Raw genomic sequence first — 19,624 nt, forward strand, 5'->3', positions numbered from 1 at the left:
TATTGGTTCCTGGTCTTACCTTTGGGCATTCTGACTCAATATGTCTGAGATAAGGCTTGGGAATCTTTTTTTTTTTTTTTTTTTTTAATAAAAAAAAAACTTTCTAGGTGGTTCACGTATAGCTGACCCATGGACCAGTCCTTGGGTATTCCTAGACTGCTTCAAGCTTACATCTAAACAACCAAAGTCCAGGGGCATCTGGGTGGCACAGTCAGTTAAGTGTCTGACTTGGGCTCAGGTCATGATCTCACAGTTATGAGTTCAATCCCCACTTTGGGTGCTGCACTGACAGTGTGGAGCCTGCTTCAGATTCCCTCTCTTTCTCTCTCTTTCTCCTCTGCCCCTCCCTCACTTATGCTCTCCCTCTTAAAAATAAATGTTAAAAAAAAAATTTTAAGGAATGAAGTGCTAATATATTCCTCAACATGGGTGAATCTTGAAAACAGTATGCTGAGTGAAAGAAGGCAAAATATATGTGATAAAGTCACAGGTCAATCTCTCTGAGGTGGATGTTCTTTGGATGCATCTAAAAATCCTACATGTTCATTCTCTAAGGATCACTGTACAATTATGTTCACTTTTACCTTAAGTTATTTGTATTACTTTTAAAATTTTCTCTTTTCTAATTAAAAAAAAAGTCATGGGCACCTGCCTGGCTCAGTTGGTAGAGCATCCAACTCTTGATCTCAGGGTCATGAGTTCAAGCCCCACAATGGGCGTGGAGCCTACTTTAAAAAAGGGGAGTTGTCTGGGTGGCTCAGTCAGTTAAGTGTGTCTGACTCTTGGTTCCTGCTCAGGTCATGATCTGAAGGTTTGTAAGTTGGAGCCCTGAATCGGCCTCTGCTCTGGCACCATAGAGCCTGCTTGGGATTCTCTGTCTCCCTCTTTCTCTGCTCCTCCCTCACTTGTCTCTCTCTCTCTCTCTCTCTCTCTCTCTCTCTCTCTCTCTCTCTCAAAATAAATATTTATTTAAAAGTCACATATTCGAGAAAAAGTCACAAGTGACTATTTTTATGAAATGGCAATACTGGGCAACTCCATAGAAGCAGAGTAGATTTGTAGTTTCCAAGGGCCTACAGGAAGGAGGAGTAGAAAGTGACTACTAATGATTACAGAGTTTTTGAGAGAGTGATGACAATGCTCTGAGACTGGGTAGGTTGCAAAATTCTGAACATAGCAAACACCACTGTATTGGACACTTTACAAGGGTGAATCTTGTGTTAAAATGCATAATGAAGCTCAATAAAGTTATTTGTTTCAAAAACTTGCAGGGGTGCCTGGCTGGCTCAGTTGGGAAAAGCATGGGAAGCTTGATCTCAGAGTTGAGTTCGAGAGCCGCCTGTTGAGTGTAGCAATTTCTTAAAAAACAAAACAAAACTTGCAAACAGCTCAGCTATCCTTCAGCAAGTGATTACACAAACTGGTGCATACACACCACGAAATACTACTCAATAATAAGACATACACGACAACTTGGATGTGTCTCTGGGAATTAAGTACAGAAAACCAGTCCTAAGTTACAAACTGTTTGATTCCATTTTTTTTAATTTAATTTTTTTAAATGTTTATTTATTTTTGAGACAGAGACAGAGCGTGAACAGGGGAGGGGCAGAGAGAGAGGGAGACACAGAATCTGAAACAGGCTCCAGGCTCTGAGCTGTCAGCACAGAGCCTGACATGGGGCTCGAACCCATAAACTGCGAGATCATGACCTGAACTGCAGTCAGTCGCTTAACTGACTGAGCTACCCAGTGCCCCTGTTTTTGCTTTTTTAAGTCTATTCATTTAATTTGAGAGACAGCAGAAGCAAGGGGGGAGGGACAAGAGAGATAGACTCTCAAGCAGGCTCTGCACTGTCAGCACGGAGCCCAACGCAGAGCTTGGTCTCACCAACCATGAGATCATGACCTGAGCCAAAATCAAGAGTCAGACCCTTAACCAACTGAGCCACCCAGGCACCCCCATATTATTTCTTATAACTGCATATGAATCCACAGCGATCTCAATAAAAATTTCAGTTAAAGATGACTTGGGTTATGTGGTATTTCCTGTGTTGCCTCATCAATGAGGATCTTGATTCATGGACAGATACATGTAGTGGAGAGCATATTCTCATAAGACAGACCCGGGACATTGGAATGGCAAAGATTACGTGACAACTTGAAAATGTTGCACACAAACAGGAACAGAAGCCAGGGCTCTGGACACCCATTCCCTCATTCCACAAATATTTTTTTATATGAGTAACTAGATACCTCAGAAACTGTTTTAGCATCTAGGCCCTGAGGTTATGGCCATGAACCAGTCCTCTCACAGGAAAGATCACACAGCTCAAGTGGGTAAAAGTGGTCCCTCACTGTCAGTGAAAGAAACTCCAGGGTCACTGGTTACGGGTCTGCGGCCAGGAGGGAGACACAGGAGGATAATGAGGCCAAATCGCTTTTGTCCAGTTCCTGGGCCTGGCAAAGACACCAAAGCTCCCAATGTTCTTCCTAAAAGGAAGGAGGAATGTTTCGCTTTGGCTAAGAGACCAGGATTAAAACTAACAGGATAGGGAAGACTGGGTAGCTCCGGTCATGCTCTCACGGGTCTCGAGGGTTCCAGCCCCGTGTCAGGCTCTGTGCTGACAGCTCAGAGCCTGGAACCTGCTTTGGATTCTGTGTCTTCCTCTCTCTCTGTCCCTCCCTGCTTGTGCTCTGTCTCTCTCTTTCAAAAATAAATAAACATTAAAAACATATATATATATATATACATATATATGTGTATGTATACATATATACGTATATATATGTATATATGTGTATATATGTATAGATACACATAGATAGATAGATAGATAGATAGATATAACTAACAGGTTATGCATGGTGGTCTGGGAGCGGAGAGTGGCTCGCAGCAAATGTGTGGTTGAGGATTCAGAGGGCCGTTGCTGTCCAAGCCTAAAGCCTACAGAAAACTACAACTTCCAGCGTCTCCCGCGGCCCGCCTGAGCCCTGCCTGTCATGTGACCTCGGCTCACGTGTCTCTGCAGCCGGTTCGGGTGGGAAGCACCTTAGGTAGGTGGTAGGAGGTGGAGGCGGTGGAGGGTGGAAGTGTTAAGTCTCGGACCCCAGCTGTCTAGAGCCCTGCCCACTCCGTGCGGGGCTCCGAAGCCCGGCGTCGTCGGTCCCCCGCCAGCCCTCAAGAGGACCGGCTTTGCCGCGGCGCCGTAGTTCGGGCTGTTTCCACCTAGTGCTAGGCCTGAAGCGCCTTCCTAGCTTACCTCACAGCAGCCCACTCGCCTGGCTTGGGGCCTGGGGATCTTCCCCTCCGCGCCGGGTGCGCCCTAACCCACCTCCCAGTGCAGCCCTCCCTGCTTATTTCTGGAATCCAGCCCCAGACTGGACTGGGAACCCGCTCCGTTTGGGATCTGAGAGGGCCTATTGCAATGGTTACAGCTCTGGCCTTGAGCCTGTGGACATCATTCTTCTGGTTCTGCCGACTATCTGCTGTGACATTAGTCCAGCCTCTTTCCTTCCCTGGGCCTGTTCCTCTAACTGATCTGGTGCTCCATTACTGAGTTAGCGTCAGAGCTGCTGACGCTCTGCTGACCAGCGCAGAAACAGCTCACACTCTTCTCTCCACTGACAGCAGATTTTAGATAAAGTCTTGAAGAAGAAATTGGGGCCAGAGAGGGAAGTGAGGCAAATCAGATCCCAGATCTTCGAGAAGGAGCTGTAAGGACAACCCACCCTCCACCATAGCCCATCAGGCAGAAGGAGAAGGTAAGGTGGGGAGAATGGAACCGGGGACTTCGCATGGAAGGATAGCCGAGAGATCTTGGACCAGTGCAGAGACCTCTGTGTCTGAGATGTGAGCAGGGTGGAGGAGGGGGTCTCACAGCTCTGGGAGCGCTGACTTTGCAGGGCTCTTTCTTGAGCTATGCTGGAAACCTGGGAGCCCAGAGCTCTCTGCCTCCACTACTCACAGCTTTGATTTTTTTTTTTTTTTTTTTTTTTTGCTGTGTTACTGGTTGAGTAACAGGTTGCATAAGAGGAAGCCTGTGGCATCTGATCTTTCTGGACTTGGAGCCAGCAGTAGAGATATTTCCTCTGGAGCTGTGTCCCTTGGTTGCATGCTTGGTGAGAGCACCCAAACTCTCTGTTTTCCCTCTCATGAGCGTATGGTTCCCACCTTTGTTCATCCATCACCAGGAGAAGCAATGAGAAGCATCCGACGACCTGGGGGTGGGCGGTGGCCTCATTAGCCATTCTAAACCCCTCAGTGTGCTGAGGGCATCAGAGAGACGCCTCTCTGATAGGCAATGGTTAGGTCAGTCACAAGGGAGAAGAGTGAGAGTTAGCCTTGAATTTTCAAGGGCTTTGAAAGCTGCACAGAATTTAGACTCTGGGCTAGAGGGCAGTATGTTGGACTGTAATATATTGCAATACCCACACTTCTAGGTGAGGGCTGCAATTGCAAACCCTGTGGTGTGGAAACAGGCTGGGAGGCCAGATAGATTTAAATTTTTTTTTTTTTAACATTTATTGATTTTTGAGACAGAGAGAGACAGATCATGAACGGGGGAGGGTCAGAGAGAGGGAGACACAGAATCTGAAACAGGCTCCAGGCTCTGAGCTGTCAGCACAGAGCCCGACGCGGGGCTCAAACCCACGGACCGTGAGATCATGACCTGAGCCGAGGTCGGCCACTTAACCGACTGAGCCACCCAGGCGCCCCAGAGGCCAGATAGATTTAGACCCAAATCCTGCTCTGCCTTTTGCTAGCATGTGACCCTGGGTCAACGATATGATCTCTCTGAGCCTTATGACCACTGTGATAAGGACTGAATGAGATAAGATATGTCCAAGATACTTCTGCCCAACAGGAGTGTAGCCTCTCCGTAGTGCTGATGTGTTAGTATTCCGCTCTCTTAGGTTTAGGACTTATTTACCTATGGGTCTCTAAGCCTGAAGCAAGCAGGCTTTACATCAGATATATTTCTGCCTCTGCCACCATACACTGTGACACCCAAATGCAGTGTTCTGCAGAGGCACACCTGGGTTTGAATGTCAGCCATATGACCTTGGGAATGTTGTTTCAGCGTTCTGTGCCCATCTCAGGATAACAGTAGTACCTGTGTTTCCCATCTAGGTTGAGAAGAGCCAGAGCTCACAGGCCTCCTAGGATAACAGCCCCAAACAGGCTAGTGCCGCCCTCCAGCTGCCCAGGGGATGTGGTTGTGAGGCAGAATCCACAGACCCCGTGGGAAGAGGGCTCCGAGTGCCATGGCCCAGGTCAGCATCAACAATGACCTTGGCGAGTGGGGTCTGAGCACGGACTCCGGGGAGCGGGCCCGTCTGCTGCAGAGTCCCTGCGTGGACACAGCCCCCAAGAGTGAAGGGGAGGCGTCTCTTGAGAGTCTGGGCAGAGGCACCACTTCCACAATTGGGGCCATCTTCATCGTCGTCAATGCCTGCCTGGGTGCAGGGCTGCTCAACTTCCCGGCGGCCTTCAGCACTGCAGGGGGCGTGGCAGCCGGCATCACACTGCAGATGGTGAGTGTGCTGGCCTTAAGGGCAGAAATGCAGTTCAGGTGTTGGGTCTGAGCTCTTTACCTTGGAAGGGAGGCTTTACCTCAAGGATAGTCAATCAATGACACAGGCTACCACTGCTCCCACCCTCACCCTTGGCAGACATTACTAACCTATCCCAGCACTCTTACATCTGAGGCCAGGTGAGGCTGCAGAAGGCTTCCCAGCAGTTTGGACATCGACTGCATATTTAATAATTTTGTAGTTTATGTTTAAAAAGTGGGCTCTTACTTTTTAGAATTACGTGCTGGAATATTTACTGGTGAAATGATTTGATAGCTGGTATTTCCTTCAACGTAATCCAGAGTGGCAGAGGGAAACAAGATGAGCCATGAGTTGATTATTTTTGAAGCTGAGTGATGGGTGCATGGCGGTTCATGATACCATTTTGTCCCTCTTGTGTGTATTTGAAATTTTCCACAAAACTTCTTCTGTTTTTAAAGAAAATCTCAACTTGGCAGCCTCCAGCAATCTGGTAAAGTTGCCTACAAGATGAGGCTTATTTACCAAACTGGCGGTAGGCATTGGCCTAGTAAATGCTGAGCAAGATCAGGCTGCCCTTTGTTGCCAGGCCTGTCCCACACCCTGTGGCTCTGTCCTGCTTGCAGGGCATGCTGGTCTTCATCATCAGCGGCCTCGTCATCCTGGCCTACTGCTCCCAGGCCAGCAATGAGAGGACCTACCAGGAGGTGGTGTGGGCTGTGTGTGGCAAACTGACAGGCGTGCTGTGTGAGGTGACCATTGCCATTTACACTTTCGGCACCTGCATCGCCTTCCTCATCATCATCGGGGACCAACAAGACAAGAGTGAGGTTCCCCCTCAGTACCTATTTCATCCCTCCCGCTCGGCCCTCGGGATCCTGGGTGGAGGAATGGGCACCAACACCTGCCCAAGGCCTAGCCTGGGTCGAGCCTTCTTCCGTGAATCCTCCCTCCTGGCTGCTGAGCCCATTAGACAGATGGAGGCCCTGAGGCTGAGCAGAGCAGGAGGGCCACAGCCTGCAGGAGCCTGGCATGACATTCCCTCCTTCCTCCCTGTGCAGTTATAGCTGTGATGGCAAAGGAGCCTGAGGGAGCCGGCAGCAGCTCCTGGTACACAGACCGAAAGTTCACTATCAGCCTCACTGCCTTCCTCTTCATCCTGCCCCTTTCCATCCCCAGAGAGATCGGCTTCCAGAAGTATGCCAGGTTCGGAGGCCCCACCCCAACCCAGGCCAGACAGAAGCTCTAATCACACACAGCTAAAGGCCCAGGCACTGCTAGAGAACCCCTCTCCTTCTGGGGCAGCCAAAGTGGGCAAGGCAGTGTGGACCACGGCTCGCAAGGCCACCAGCATAAGATTTCCTTTTGTGTCTGCATCAAGGGAGACAGTGGCCCTTTGCATAGTGAGAGATCCTGTTCCAAATGTCCTTGTCACAGAAGAGATAGGTGGTTATCAGGAGTGTGAAAGGAGCTTCCAGGCCAGGACCTTGGCTTTCGCAGGGAGGAGGGGATTTTTTATCATTTGGAATTGTCAAGCCTGGCCCCATCTTCCATGCAGCTTAGTATGAAGGGACAGGACTGGCTTCCTGGCTCAGGGTCTGAAAAGCTGTGTAATTCTGAGCCATTTCCTGTGATCCACAATTGGCAGGGTCACACTTGGCTGTCTCCAAGGTCCCCTTTAATGTTGACATCCCCGTATTTGAATCTTCAGCCCTTTTACCTCCAGCGGCTCCTACTTCTCAAAGGCCCTTGTAGCAGTCACCAAGTGAGGGCTGCACTGATGGAAGAAACACATATGCTTTGAAGCCCAGACCTCTAAGCTGAACCAGTGCATTTCCTAATGGTCAGAAATGTTAGTCTGGTCCCCTCTTGCGGTCCAGCTCCCTCCAAGCTGTGACTGGTTTCTCTAAAACCTATTTCTTTTTTTTTTTTAAGTTTATTTATCTATAATAAATAATCTATATATCCAACATGGGGCTCAAACTCATGACCCCAAGATCAGGAGTCACATGCTTTTCTGACTGAGCCAGCCAGGCACCCCTCTAAAGGTTATTTCTCATGCATTTTTTGAATCTTTGTTTGGAATAATCTCCCAATTTATTCAGTAGACACTGTGGTCACTAGAGCTGAGGGTAGATACCCCTAGGGTGGAATCAGAGAGAGGGCAGCTGGGGCTGGGGAAGAGGAAACTCAAACCATTCTTTCTGGCAGCTTCTTGAGCGTCGTGGGCACCTGGTACGTCACTGCCATCATTATCATCAAATATATCTGGCCAGATAAAGAGATGACCCCAGGGGACATCCTGACTAGGTGGGTAAGAACCCCAAGGAAGCCCCTACTTGGGCTCCAGGAAGTACTGGGTCAGACATCAAAAGGCCATACAGGTGCTCTTTTTAAAGCTCATTAGGTCACCAGAGCTTGACTTGTTGGTCATTGGAGAAAGGAGGCAAGAGTGAGAACCAACATCCAATATCCAATATCCAGCAGATAAGCCATTGTAAGACTTGGCCTCCAGTTATGGAGACTACCAGGGTGGAATTGCACATTTTTGCAACTTGTCCTTATCTGTAATTTCTGTATGAGGATGAATCTGTTTTCTCATTTAAAAAAAAAAAAAAGTTTCTTGTTTTTGAAAGAAAAAGGAAAGCAACTCCAGTGCAGCAACCAGAAATTCTGGATTTTGGTCCCAGGAGGGTCTTCCAGAGTCTCAGTGTACTGACCTGTGAAATGGAGATGTGCCCTCTCCCTGTTTCCAGACTTAAGGGGGTTGAATATGTAGAATAGTGGTTGGTGGAGGCCATGGTGGGATGAGTGAAGAGTAAGGACATGGGGTGGTTGGTGGCTCTGTGGGATTCACAGGCAACAGACTCTTGTGTGTTTGTCCACAGGCCAGCTTCCTGGGTAGCCGTGTTCAATGCTATGCCCACCATCTGCTTCGGATTTCAGGTGCCGGTTGCAAGGTTCCTGTTGTCCTCTTAGCTCACTCCCCACCCTGGGCAGGAACCCACATTATAGGGAGGATGGGGACATCCTGGGAGGAAAGACAGAGTCAGAGCACTGGGACTTGTCCCTTTTCCCTGGTGCCTTTGTCCCCAAACTGCCTCCCTCTGGAAACTGGGAAGGGGTCACTTCCCCACCATAACTGTGACCTTCACCCTAACAGTGCCACGTGAGCAGTGTGCCAGTCTTCAATAGCATGCGGCAGCCCAAGGTGAAGACCTGGGGTGGGGTGGTGACAGCTGCCATGGTCATAGCCCTCGCTGTCTACATGGGCACGGGTGAGTGCTCCCCTCTGACGGCTGGGCTTGGAGTGCTCCCACTTTTCCTCTTTGTCTCCAAGTCCTCTGGCCAAGCTTTCCTGGGGACAGCCCAGCATTCCCAGCATATCAAACACTTCTGTAGGCATTGGCTTGAACCTGGGCTGCCTTGGGCCTCCTCCCCCCCAAATGAGAGACATGTATTCACCCATTCACTTGGCAGCTGTCAGTCAGTGCCTCGTGAGTGCCGGGAACTGTTCCCAGCACAGGGGATGCCGTGAAAATTGACAGACCTGGTCCTGGTCACCTGGAATTGACAGTCTAGCCAGAGAGTCTTACAAGAGTAAGGCAGGAGTCAGTAAGGACATCCAGACAGTGGGGAGTGCCACCACAACAGTGAGACAGGGAAGCTGTGAGTGGGACTAGGAGAGGTGGTGACAGCCTCCATGGTTCACAGGAGGCTCCTGTCTGAGGGGGTGGCATGTAGGGAGCCCCAGTGATGAGGAGCGAGCATCTGAAGGGCTGAGAGAAGAGTGTTGCAGACAGAGAGGCTGGAAATGCCAGGCCCCTGAGGCAGGGACAGACAGGGCTGTGCAGCTGGAGTGGGGTGATTTGGGGGTGGGGGCAGGCAGGGAGGCTAGACAGGGACCAGAGTAGGTCCTGTTGGGCCTGAGGACTATGGGGAGCCCAAGAGGAAGCATTTCCAGCAGGGGCACATCTCGACAAAACATGGCTGCGGGTGCCATGCGGGGAATGGTTTGGATGTCAAAGCAGAACAGGAAGACCAGGCTGTGATTCCTTCCACAGGTGTTATGGGGCCAGCATTGTTCTACCTCTGAAGACAAAGCCAAGAGCAAGAGCGGCAAATAGGCCAAGTCCCTGTCCTCCTAGGGCTTGTGTTCTGGCTGGAGAGATACACAATGAATAAGTGTAAAAGGAAAACACACACACACACACACACACACACACACACACACACACACACACACAGGAGAGTGCTGAGGAAAATAGAGCAGGGTGCTGTGAGTGAGCACCCAAGGTCAGGGGTTATTGTGGATGGGCAGGGCGGACTCATTCTCTGAGGAGGGGACACCAGAGCTGTGACCTGAATAGTGAAGAGATAGGGGTGTGAAGGGCTAGACAGACAGAAGGTTAGTGCAGAAGCTCCGAAACAGGAAAATGCTGGGTGAGCTCAGGATGACAAAGGTGGCAGTGGGGAGGGGATGTGAGAAGTCAGGGACAAAGCCTCGGGTCCCAGCCTGACACCCTCTTAGCCTCCAGAGCTGCTCCAACGCCCTCCCCATCTGAGTTGCAGCCTGGAGTAAATGGTCCATCCCCCTCACCCTCCCAGGATTGCCCCTGCCAGCCCTCTTGTCCCTGTCCTCAGGCATCTGTGGCTTCCTGACCTTTGGAGCTGCTGTGGACCCCGATGTGCTCCTATCCTACCCCTCGGAGGACATGGCTGTGGCTGTTGCCCGTGCCTTCATCATCCTGAGCGTGCTCACCTCCTACCCCATCCTGCACTTCTGTGGGCGGTGAGCCCCCTCCCCACCCCATGGGAGTGCTCCCTCTCACCAGGACTCCTCAGCACCCCTGAGAGCCCTTTGAACATAGTCCTTTGGCCTTTTGTGTGTCCTCTAAGAACCTGTAGTCAGATCCTTCCCTGAACACCTAGCCTCTGGCGTACCCAGACCCTTCCTTTTCAGGAGGATAATAGCATCAGTTCCCACGAGGTGAGCATGTCCTGGGCCAGGCCAGGCCCTAAGCACATCACATCCACCATCCCGTCCAGTCCCCATGGCAACCACAAGAGTACTGCTGGACCCATTGCACAGAACAGGAAACAGGATCAGCGCTTAGGGCCTTACCCCTAGTCTACGCACTCAGAGGTCTGGCTCTGTGAACCGGAGGTGGGGGCCTATGAGACACTCTCTGTGTGGGCAGGGCGGTGATCGAGGGCCTGTGGCTGCGCTACCAGGGGATGCCTGTGGAGGAGGACGTGGGGCGGGAGCGGCGGCGACGCGTGCTCCAGACTCTGGTCTGGTTCCTGCTCACCCTGCTGCTGGCACTCTTCATCCCTGACATCGGCAAGGTCATCTCAGTCATCGGAGGCCTGGCTGCCTGCTTCATCTTTGTCTTCCCAGGTATGGACCTGTGCCCGCCCCCAGCACACCTCCCCCCCACCCCCACCCCGCCCACGCAGTACTGGCTCCCAGGGTCTCCCGGCCTCAACTCCTCCCTTGCTTACCTGCCAGGAGAGTAACCACCAGCCCTTACTAATCACCCACCTCAGGCTCTGTGCTAACCCCTGCCCCTCCTGAAAAGAAGGGATAGATGTTATCTCCATTCTGTTGATGAGATGTGAGGAGGTTAAACAGACTCAACCATTGAGTAACAACTTTTCTGACCCAAGTCTGTCTAGGTGCACAGCCTACACTCTTAACCTTTCATTCGCTTCTCTGTTGCTGCCTGACTGTTAGGGATCCGGCTGGTTCAGCCCATTACAACCCAGAGAGTGCCAGGGTCTGGAGGCAGCACCCGGATACAGAAGTCGGGAGACCCAAGTTTCAGACACAAGTCTGCCACCGGATCCCCAAGAAGTGCTCCCACCTGCCCAGCCATGAGTTCTGCCTGTACCCAGCTTATTTCTCTCTAAGAGACCAACTTGAAAGTCCTTGCCACTTTGCGAGGAGCAGGGGGGGCCACATCTGCTCAGAAGTGCCCTGGGAAGGGCCCTCGGGGTGGTGGGGGCTACTGCTGAATCCCCTTCCGTGGCTGCCCCTTTGGCTCTGGGGCTCGCCTGCAGCCCAAGGAGAGCCTGTCAGATGCTGGCCTCTCCCGGGAGAGCAGATGCAAGGCCTCCGACTGCGCGTGGAGTGGGGCAGAGGTGAAGAGTAAACACAGGCCTTTCTCCATTCACTGCTACCTCTTGGTAAAGGGGGAGGGTGGGCCTGAGTGAAGGAGCCCGCCTGAGCTCTCGGGGCCACGTCTTCTCTTCCAGGGCTGTGCCTCATTCAAGCCAAACTCTCGGAGATGGAAGAAGTCAAGCCAGCCAGGTAAAGCAGAGCCTGGGGCGTGTGGAGGTGCCAGATGAGGGATGGGCTGGTAGGGGCAGGGGCGCTTAAAACGGGGAGAGATCAAGAGACCTGTGGACTTAAAAATAGCAGAAGAGTTTTTGGGGCGCTTGGGTGGCTCAGTCGGCTAAGTGTCCGACTTCGGCTCAGGTCATGATCTCACAGTTTGTGAGTTCGAGCCCCGCTTCGTGCTCTATGCTGACAGCTCAGAGCCTGGAGCCTGCTTCAGATTCTGTGTCTCCCTGTCTCTCTGCCTCTTCCCCACTCATGCGCGTGCGCACTTTCAAAAATAAATAAACATTAAAAATTTTTAAAAACAAGACAAACCTCATACCTTTAAAAAAAAAAAAAAAAAGGCTTGGGGCGCCTGGGTGGCTCAGTCGGTTAAGCAGCCAACTTCGGCTCAGTTCATGATCTCGCGGTCCGTGAGTTCAAGCCCCACGTCAGGCTCTGTGCTGACAGCTCAGAGCCTGGAGCCTGTTTCAGATTCTGTGTCTCCCTCTCTGTCTCTCTGACCCTCCCCTGTTCATGCTCTGTCTCTCTCTGTCTCAAAAATAAATAAACGTTAAAAATTTTTTTTTTTAAAAAGGCATAAGAGTTGTCTAAATACCTAAGAAATGGGTGGCACATGCTAGCTGTGACAGTTTAAATGCTACTGAAGGACTTTAGAGAAAAAAGTGGAAGTTCCTCTTGCCCCTACAACCCACTCCCCACCACATCCCTTCTCCTGAGAGCTCTCTGTCATCAGTATGGTCTTCTAGTTGTTTCTGTGTGTGCATACATGTCCAAATATATAGAGCTACGCATACGTATGCACAAACACATGAAATTTTGTGTCTGGTTTGGTTTTTTCAAAAATGGCTTCATGCCAGACGCTTTTCTACCACTTGCTTCCTTTCACTTAACCATGTGTGTTAGAGATCACTTTACGTCAGCACAATAAGATCCATCCACTTCTTCCCTTTTTTAAGGGCTGCGGAGTGTTCTAGTGTGTGAATGTGTGAATACTCTTATACGTGTGCATCTTGACACACCTGTTTCAAGGATCTTACTAGGATCAATTCTTAGAAAGAAGTTGCTGTATCAAGGGGCATGCTCATTTTTACTTCTGCACATGGGTTCAAATTTCCCTCTAGAAAACCAGTTAGAGTCCTAGCAGTAGAGTGAGGGTACCCTGTTCTCCACACCCCTGCCAGTATTGTCTAGAACAGCCTTTTTTTTAAATTATTTTTTAATATTTATTTTTGAGAGAGAGAGAGACAGAGACAGAGTGTGAGCTGGGGAGGGGCAGAGAGAGGGAGACACAGAATCTGAGCAGGCTCCAGGCTCTGAGCTGTTAACACAGAGCCCTATGCAGGGCTTGAACCCACGAACCCACGCTTGACCAACTGAGCCACCAGGCGTCCCAGAACAGCCTTTTAAATTTGTGTTAGTCTAGTAGATGAAAAACACAATATTGTTTTAATATCCACATTTCCTTGAATAGTACAGAGGTTGAAAACAGCTTGTAAGCTTTTTAAAAAGAATTATATTTGCATATTCTATATACTTCATTCTATAATGAAGTAATATTCATTATAGAAAACTTTAAAGGTACAAGTGTAAGGAAGAAATTTTGAGTCATCTTAATGTCAATACCCTGTTGTATCCTCTTACTGCCTTGTCACTATATTTGATATATATATTTGCAGATGTCTGTGCTTTTTTTTTGTAAATGGAATGGATCACACTCCATGTGACCTGCTTTTTCCTGAACATGTTTCCATCAGGAGGCATGCATTCTAATCCTGGTTCTGCCCTTGGCTTGCTGTGACCTGTCAATGAGCTCCATTAGGTCTTGGTCTTCTGACCCATGGACTGGATCTTACACTTGGCCCCACATACCTTTGTATGAAAAGTCATTTAGAAGTAGGAAGTGCTCTACTCACTAGAGAAATGCTATAAGTAATTACAATAATTAACTGACACACACACACACACACACAAGTCTGCAAAGCCAAGGGTAGGTTGACTGACTAGGCCTCTCTCTCCTGCCTTACAGCTGGTGGGCGCTGGTCAGTTATGGTGTCCTCTTGGTCACCCTGGGAGCCTTCATCTTCGGCCAGACCACAGCCAACGCCATCTTTGTGGATCTCTTGGCATAAACACTGCCTCCCAGGCAACACATGGCCTTTGCCACTGGACCCAGGAGCCCATCTCTTATTAGAGTTGTGGGTCACCTTGAGTCCAGCATCATTCCTAACTGCTGGTAGGATGACATCTGGACATCCTTTTCCAAGAACGGTTCTGGAGTAAAATCAGGCCTCACACCTCTGGATGGCTCAGACCCAGCTCCCCCTGCTCTCCAGTCCCGGCAGTTCCAGGATGGAGGGAGGAGGTCTTGTATCACAGAAGAACCTTCTCTGTCCTTCAACTCTCGACTTCTCCACCCCTGAAAAGCATGGGTGAGGAGGATCAAAACATCTCAGAAAAAAGACCGCAGCCTGACTTTCCTTTGGAGAAAGTATGGGCAAAGGGCCACTCAACAGAGCACCCTGTCCTGAGCAGGACCTGTGCTCATTATCCCGGGACTCAGTGCCTGCTCCAGTTGGGCAGCCGCTTGGCCAGCCGTGACTTCTCTGGGATCTGGCAATTTCCAAAGGTAGCACAAAAGTCATACAGACGCACAGAGGTAGATAGAGTCATGCCTTCTCCACCCCCAGCCTGGGTCCAAAGTGAACCTGTAGACCTCTTTTCCGTGGCTAATTGACATCTCCCGAGACTTTGAGGCCTCACCCTCTTTCCCCAAAGCTGAGGGTCCAGGCATCCCTCTCCTCCTCCATCTCCAGACATCATCAAGTCTAATGTTTACAAACGGTGCCAGCCCGGCTCTGACCCAAAGGACAGGGGCCGTCCCGTGCCACCACGGTGCTGTGAGTACTCCTCAGTTAGCTTTCCCCTTGGCAGGAAGTCTGTTTATCTTACTCAGATTCCAGATGGGCCCCTCGTTTCTGTGGCACAGGGTGGGTAAGAGAGAAGGCTGGGAATCTTTCAAACCCATGCAGGTTGGGCCGGTCAGGGTCCAGGTGAGCCTCTCTGTTACCTTCTCTTTCAGTGACTGCTTCTCTCTGCCTGCCCTCTGCTCCCCTCTCCCCTGGCAACCCCAGCAGGATAGCCCACAGAGAAGAAGAGCAGCTGAGTTGTCACTGACTGGGCAGCACTTGAGTGTAGTCACGCCGGTCTAGAAGTTTCCCTTCTGGTCCAGATCTTCTCTGCTCCCTCCCCCCAACATTTCTTCAGCCCCTCCCCCAGTTTTCTAGCTCAGTCTCTCCTGCTCATGTAACACTGGGGCAGGAGGTGTGCCCAACCCTCTCGTGTCAGCTTCCTCAGCTCCACAAGCCCACCAGACCTGGCCTCAATGACCTGACACCGAGGTCACACGTGGGTTGTACCCCAGGTGGGGTGAGGAGGGACACTCTTCTCCCATTCTCAATTCCCAGTTTTCCCTCCTTGGCTGTTCACTTTGACCAATGCCAGGCATTGAATCAGGCCTCCTCTACCTGGAACTCGTAGAATTTCCTTGGCCCTGCCTGCCCCAAACCTCTGTACCAGGGGTGAGAGGGACCCCCACCCCACAGCCCTCCACTCAGGGCAGTGAGACCACAGAAGCAGAGACTGGCCGCGGCCAGATGGGCTTCTGCTCAGGTCCCGGACTGGATGACTCACCTTTCTTCACATCCCTCAGCCCCTCAGCCCCTGGAGCCAGACCCCCTGTGCTGTTTTCTCTCCGCCCCCTGCACAGCACCAGGTCCTTTCAGTGTCCATCCATGTTCAGTCAAGGGATGGGGGTGTAAGGGGAGTCCTCGCACAGAAACAGACCCATCAGGAAAAGGAGCTGGAATCTGGCCATGTGACCTAAGCTCAGGAGCCCCCTGCCCTGCCCTCCCAGCCAGGGTATTTTACTGTTTCTTTTCTACTTGTGCACATTCATACCAGAGAGGATGGCTAATAAAAAGAGACTGTGCTGCTGAGCTGTGTGGCCTATGTCCAGTGCTGGGGACACAGTCCAGACCACTGACAGGAAGAAGGTAGGCTGGTGGGGAGGGGGTGGGGCAGGCACTTCTGGCTTCATCGTCTTTGACCCCTGTCAGGGATGAGTCCTGCCGTGTTCCCCTGACCAAGACGGGAACATGCAAGTGGTTCTTGGTGCCTCCCCTCTCTTCCACATCCCATCAGGCCCTGCCTGCCAACCTGGGGATTTACCCTGGGCTCCTGTCCTTGGTTTAAGTCCTGCTTGTGTCTTCCCTGCACCATGTGGCCTCAGACTGGCCTCTGTGCTGTGTGTCTCTTGCCAACCTCACATTTTGGGGTGAGCTTCCAACTCCTGAGCATCCGCCCTCATCCTTTCAGAGGCATGTGTTGAGCAACCCCTGGTTGTCCTGGTAGTGGAGCCAGGTACTGACTGCTCAGTGCTGGCAAGAAGGTAAACTGAGCAAAACAGACAGCGGCTCCACCCTCAGACCAAGTGGTCACACAAGTATCTATTTGCAAATTGTGATATGTGCCAACAGGAGAACATATAGAATGTTCTATTGGGGGGCCTGAAGCTTGTCTGGGGAGTCAGGGAAGGCTTCCAGGAGGAAGTGACATTTAAGCTGGCCCCTGAATGATGAGTAGGAATGAATTAAATGAAGAGAGGTGAGGAAACCTTTCCAGGCCATGGGAACTACATGTGCACTTGGTATTGGAAGAACATTGTCTGTGGGGTATCGCCTGGATGTGGGAGAGCAACAGGGATGAGACTAGAGCATTCTGGGGTGGTCTTCAGTGGCGCCCCCCCTTGCCCACAGGGTAGAGTGTAACCAGCTCATCTTCCACCACACTCCCTCCCTCCTGGTGCGAGTGGGGACTCTCTCCAGGGAGAAAATACTTCTGAAGTGGCCTAGTACTTTTGAGGGCTGGAGGAGTGAGACAGCTTTGGGCCGCCCTTCACAGGAGGACTAGGGGACGAGAACTTGAGGTTTGGTTTCACTTTCTCTGAACAAAGAGAAGGAAAGGTTACATCTATGCTAAAGGCCAAACACCAGATTCATCATTTGTTCATTATATTCAAGATTTTGCCCGTGTCGTGTCGCCCCCATACTTGTAGGCACTTGATCACATCTCCCCCGTTGCACTGTAAGCTCCATGGGAGCAAGGGCATATCTCCTGTTAAAAAACAAAATTCAACCGAGTAAACTGGAAGATCTAATAGGCTTTATTAAGGAATTCATGAATCAAGCAGTATCCTGTCTAGCAAGTACAGAGATGCTCCAAGGAGTTGTGCAAAATGGAAGGTTTTTACAGGAAGGGAGTGGGACAAGGTGGTTATTAGCCAATGAAAAGAAAGCATTGCTTCAGGCCAAGTCACCCTCACTTAAAGGGAAGAGCAGGGGGTCTTGGGTGGATTAGCTCATCTTCCTTTGGGGGATGGAGAGGGCCCAGGTGACAGATTGCCCCTTTGGTGCTGATCAGAAAATTCCTGACTGATCAGTTAAGACATTTCTGGGGAGGTTGAAACTGCAATTAAGTCTCATTTTGCTGTCCTGGAGGCAAATGACTCCACCTTGGGCCTGTGGTATTGTTTTTAACACTCCTTATCCATCTGGTGTCTTAGTCTGGAGCCTGGCCCATTGTAAGCAAGTGTCCTATAGTTGTGGAGCAAATGAATGAATAGCAACGAACATTTGTTGAATTCTTCCTTTGTGCCCCCACTTCTCCTGCATCATCCTCTCTTGATCCTTGCAACAGCTCTGGAGGAAGGCTAAGAAAGACTATCACATAGTTTGCTCATGGACACACATTGGTAATAAAATTGAAGTCCGACTGCACTCTTGTCATGCGTGGATAAACAAGTGAGCAGAAGGCTTTCTCAGAGCCAGCCTAGTGCTTTCTGACCCCTGAAGGCAAGCTCAGGAGCCTAATACCCCCATGCTGGCACCAACACCAGTTCTTGGAACCTTTGGATCATCCTCCCAGCCAATCCCTGTCAAGTACTGGGATGCCTGCTGACTAGTGGCTCTGGGCAAACTGCGTCTCCCCTCTGGGCTTCTGTTTTCCCCGGCTCTAAAATTGGAGTGATAATCACTGACCTTATTTACCTCCCAGGGAAAAGGGGAACCAATGTAAAGACAGCACAGGAAAAATGACAGAAGTGCTTTGTAGCCAGAAATCGACATTCACAGAATAAATATGAGAACTCGGTGTCTCCTCAAAAAACTGGGATTTCCCTACCGCTTCTTGGGAGTCAGGGTACTCTTCAAGCTTTAATACAACATACAAAATTTTTTTTAAGTTTATTTATTTTTGAGAGAGAGAGAAAGATCATGAGTAGGAGAGGGGCAGAGAGAGGGAGAGAGAGAATCCCAAGCAAGCTCCATGCTGAGCCCCAGCAGGGTTCTCAACCTCATGACTGTGAGATCATGACCTAAGCTGAAATCCAGAGTCAGATGCTTAACCAGCTGAGCCACCCAGGTGCCCCTAATGTACATGCAAAAATTTTATCTCCTTAGGATACAAGTTCTGATTCAGTAGATCTAGGGAGCCTGAAGTCTGTATTGTTAATGCTCCCAGTGTTGCCCATGCTCTGGAGCTTGGACCGCACTTTGAGTAGCAGGAGACTGGTGGACGGAGCAAAGCCTTCTAGAAGCCTCAGATAGACCTGAGGTGGATCTCGGCAATGCTTCTTAATACTGTGGAAACCCAGAGAATCAGTTCACTTGTCTCAACCCTGCTTTTCTCCACTCTAAAGTAGGAGTGATGGTGCCCACCTTGTAGATGTAAATATTTCAAATCCAAGGACAAATGGCATAATAACATATGTGAAGTGCCTGGAAGCTGGCCAGGATTGTGTTGGTTATTTCCCCGTACTGGAAGGAAGGAGGGAAGCGCGTGAATGTACTTTCTTCTTTTGGTCAATAGAGGTCACCTCTGTGTAGTTTCTTCTTGTGAAAGAGGAGACTTCAGGGACGCCTGGGTGACTCAGTTGAGTTTCTGACTCTTGTTTTCGGCTCAGGTCATGATCCCAGGGTTGTGGAATCAAGTCCCAAGTCAGACTCCGTGTTGAGTGTGGAGCTTGCTGGGGATTCTCTCTCCCTCTTCCTCTCCCTCTTCCTCTCCCTCTGCCCCTCTCCCCCAGCTTGCTCTATGTCTCTCTTTAAAAAAAAAAAAAAAAAAAAAGGAAAGAGAGGAGACTCCAGTCCTCTGAGTCACTAGGTAATTTAGCTGCTGCCTAGTACCCCTGAGTGATGCCCCTATATTGGGGTCAGGACCGCAATAATCACACAAACCAATTGTGTAGGTACATGTGCTAATGTAGATTAGATATTATAAATCCGGATTTGGTAATAATTCATTGCTATGATACAATGAAAAAAAATTCAATAGGTACAGAGGAAGGCCAGAGAGAGATATTGTAGCCAGGAAGAAGGCTGACACACTGTCCTGTGAAGGAACACTGTGTGTCCTGGGAGGGAATAGGCACTAGATTCACTAGGTCATTCTTCCATGAAAAATGAAACTGATGTATCAAAGGAGGAGTTAAGACGATGGAATAGTAAAGGGACTTTGGGCTAGTCTCATCCCTCCAACACAGATCAACATCAAACCACCTTGAACACCTAGGAAATCTATCCGAGGATTAACAGAACAACTGTGTAATTTGAGGGAGAGAGCACAGCAGCTTCTGTTAACAAGCTGACCAACACACACATAGGATCTA

General features: G+C 50.1%; 1 protein-coding gene across 3 annotated transcripts; it reads left to right on the top strand.

The window, feature by feature from the left end:
- Positions 1 to 3,010: 3,010 nt before the first annotated feature.
- SLC38A7 (solute carrier family 38 member 7) lies at positions 3,011 to 15,896 on the top strand. Of its 3 annotated transcripts, none has more exons than XR_007147465.1 (14): positions 3,011 to 3,056; positions 3,631 to 3,764; positions 4,024 to 4,121; positions 5,134 to 5,537; positions 6,182 to 6,380; positions 6,617 to 6,761; positions 7,767 to 7,865; positions 8,444 to 8,501; positions 8,719 to 8,833; positions 10,200 to 10,347; positions 10,757 to 10,956; positions 11,293 to 11,699; positions 11,814 to 11,868; positions 13,928 to 14,007. XR_007147465.1 is itself a non-coding variant. In XM_047836439.1 (13 exons), exons 4-13 carry the CDS (start codon positions 5,268 to 5,270, stop codon positions 14,028 to 14,030), a joined length of 1,392 nt encoding a protein of 463 aa, XP_047692395.1. In that variant the 5' UTR covers positions 3,011 to 3,056; positions 3,631 to 3,764; positions 4,024 to 4,121; positions 5,134 to 5,267; the 3' UTR covers positions 14,031 to 15,896. The 3 variants fall into 3 exon arrangements, 1 of the variants encoding a protein (XP_047692395.1); XR_007147466.1 differs by having other exon boundaries at positions 3,021 to 3,056; positions 3,634 to 3,764; XM_047836439.1 differs by lacking the exon at positions 11,293 to 11,699 and having other exon boundaries at positions 13,928 to 15,896.
- Positions 15,897 to 19,624: the final 3,728 nt, after the last annotated feature.

Source organism: Prionailurus viverrinus, chromosome E2 (genome assembly GCF_022837055.1).
Source record: "Prionailurus viverrinus isolate Anna chromosome E2, UM_Priviv_1.0, whole genome shotgun sequence".
NCBI lineage: Eukaryota > Metazoa > Chordata > Mammalia > Carnivora > Felidae > Prionailurus > Prionailurus viverrinus.

What these genes read in the sequence shown, in the direction of transcription:
- SLC38A7 (XM_047836439.1), top strand. Translation starts at nt 5,268, where the DNA reads ATGGCCCAGGTCAGCATCAACAATGACCTTGGCGAGTGGGGTCTGAGC. An exon ending in GGCTTCCAGAAGTATGCCAG is followed by an intron (nt 6,762 to 7,766) that starts GTTCGGAGGCCC and finishes TCTTTCTGGCAG; the next exon opens with CTTCTTGAGCGTCGTGGGCA. An exon ending in CTTCATCTTTGTCTTCCCAG is followed by an intron (nt 10,957 to 11,813) that starts GTATGGACCTGT and finishes CTTCTCTTCCAG; the next exon opens with GGCTGTGCCTCATTCAAGCC.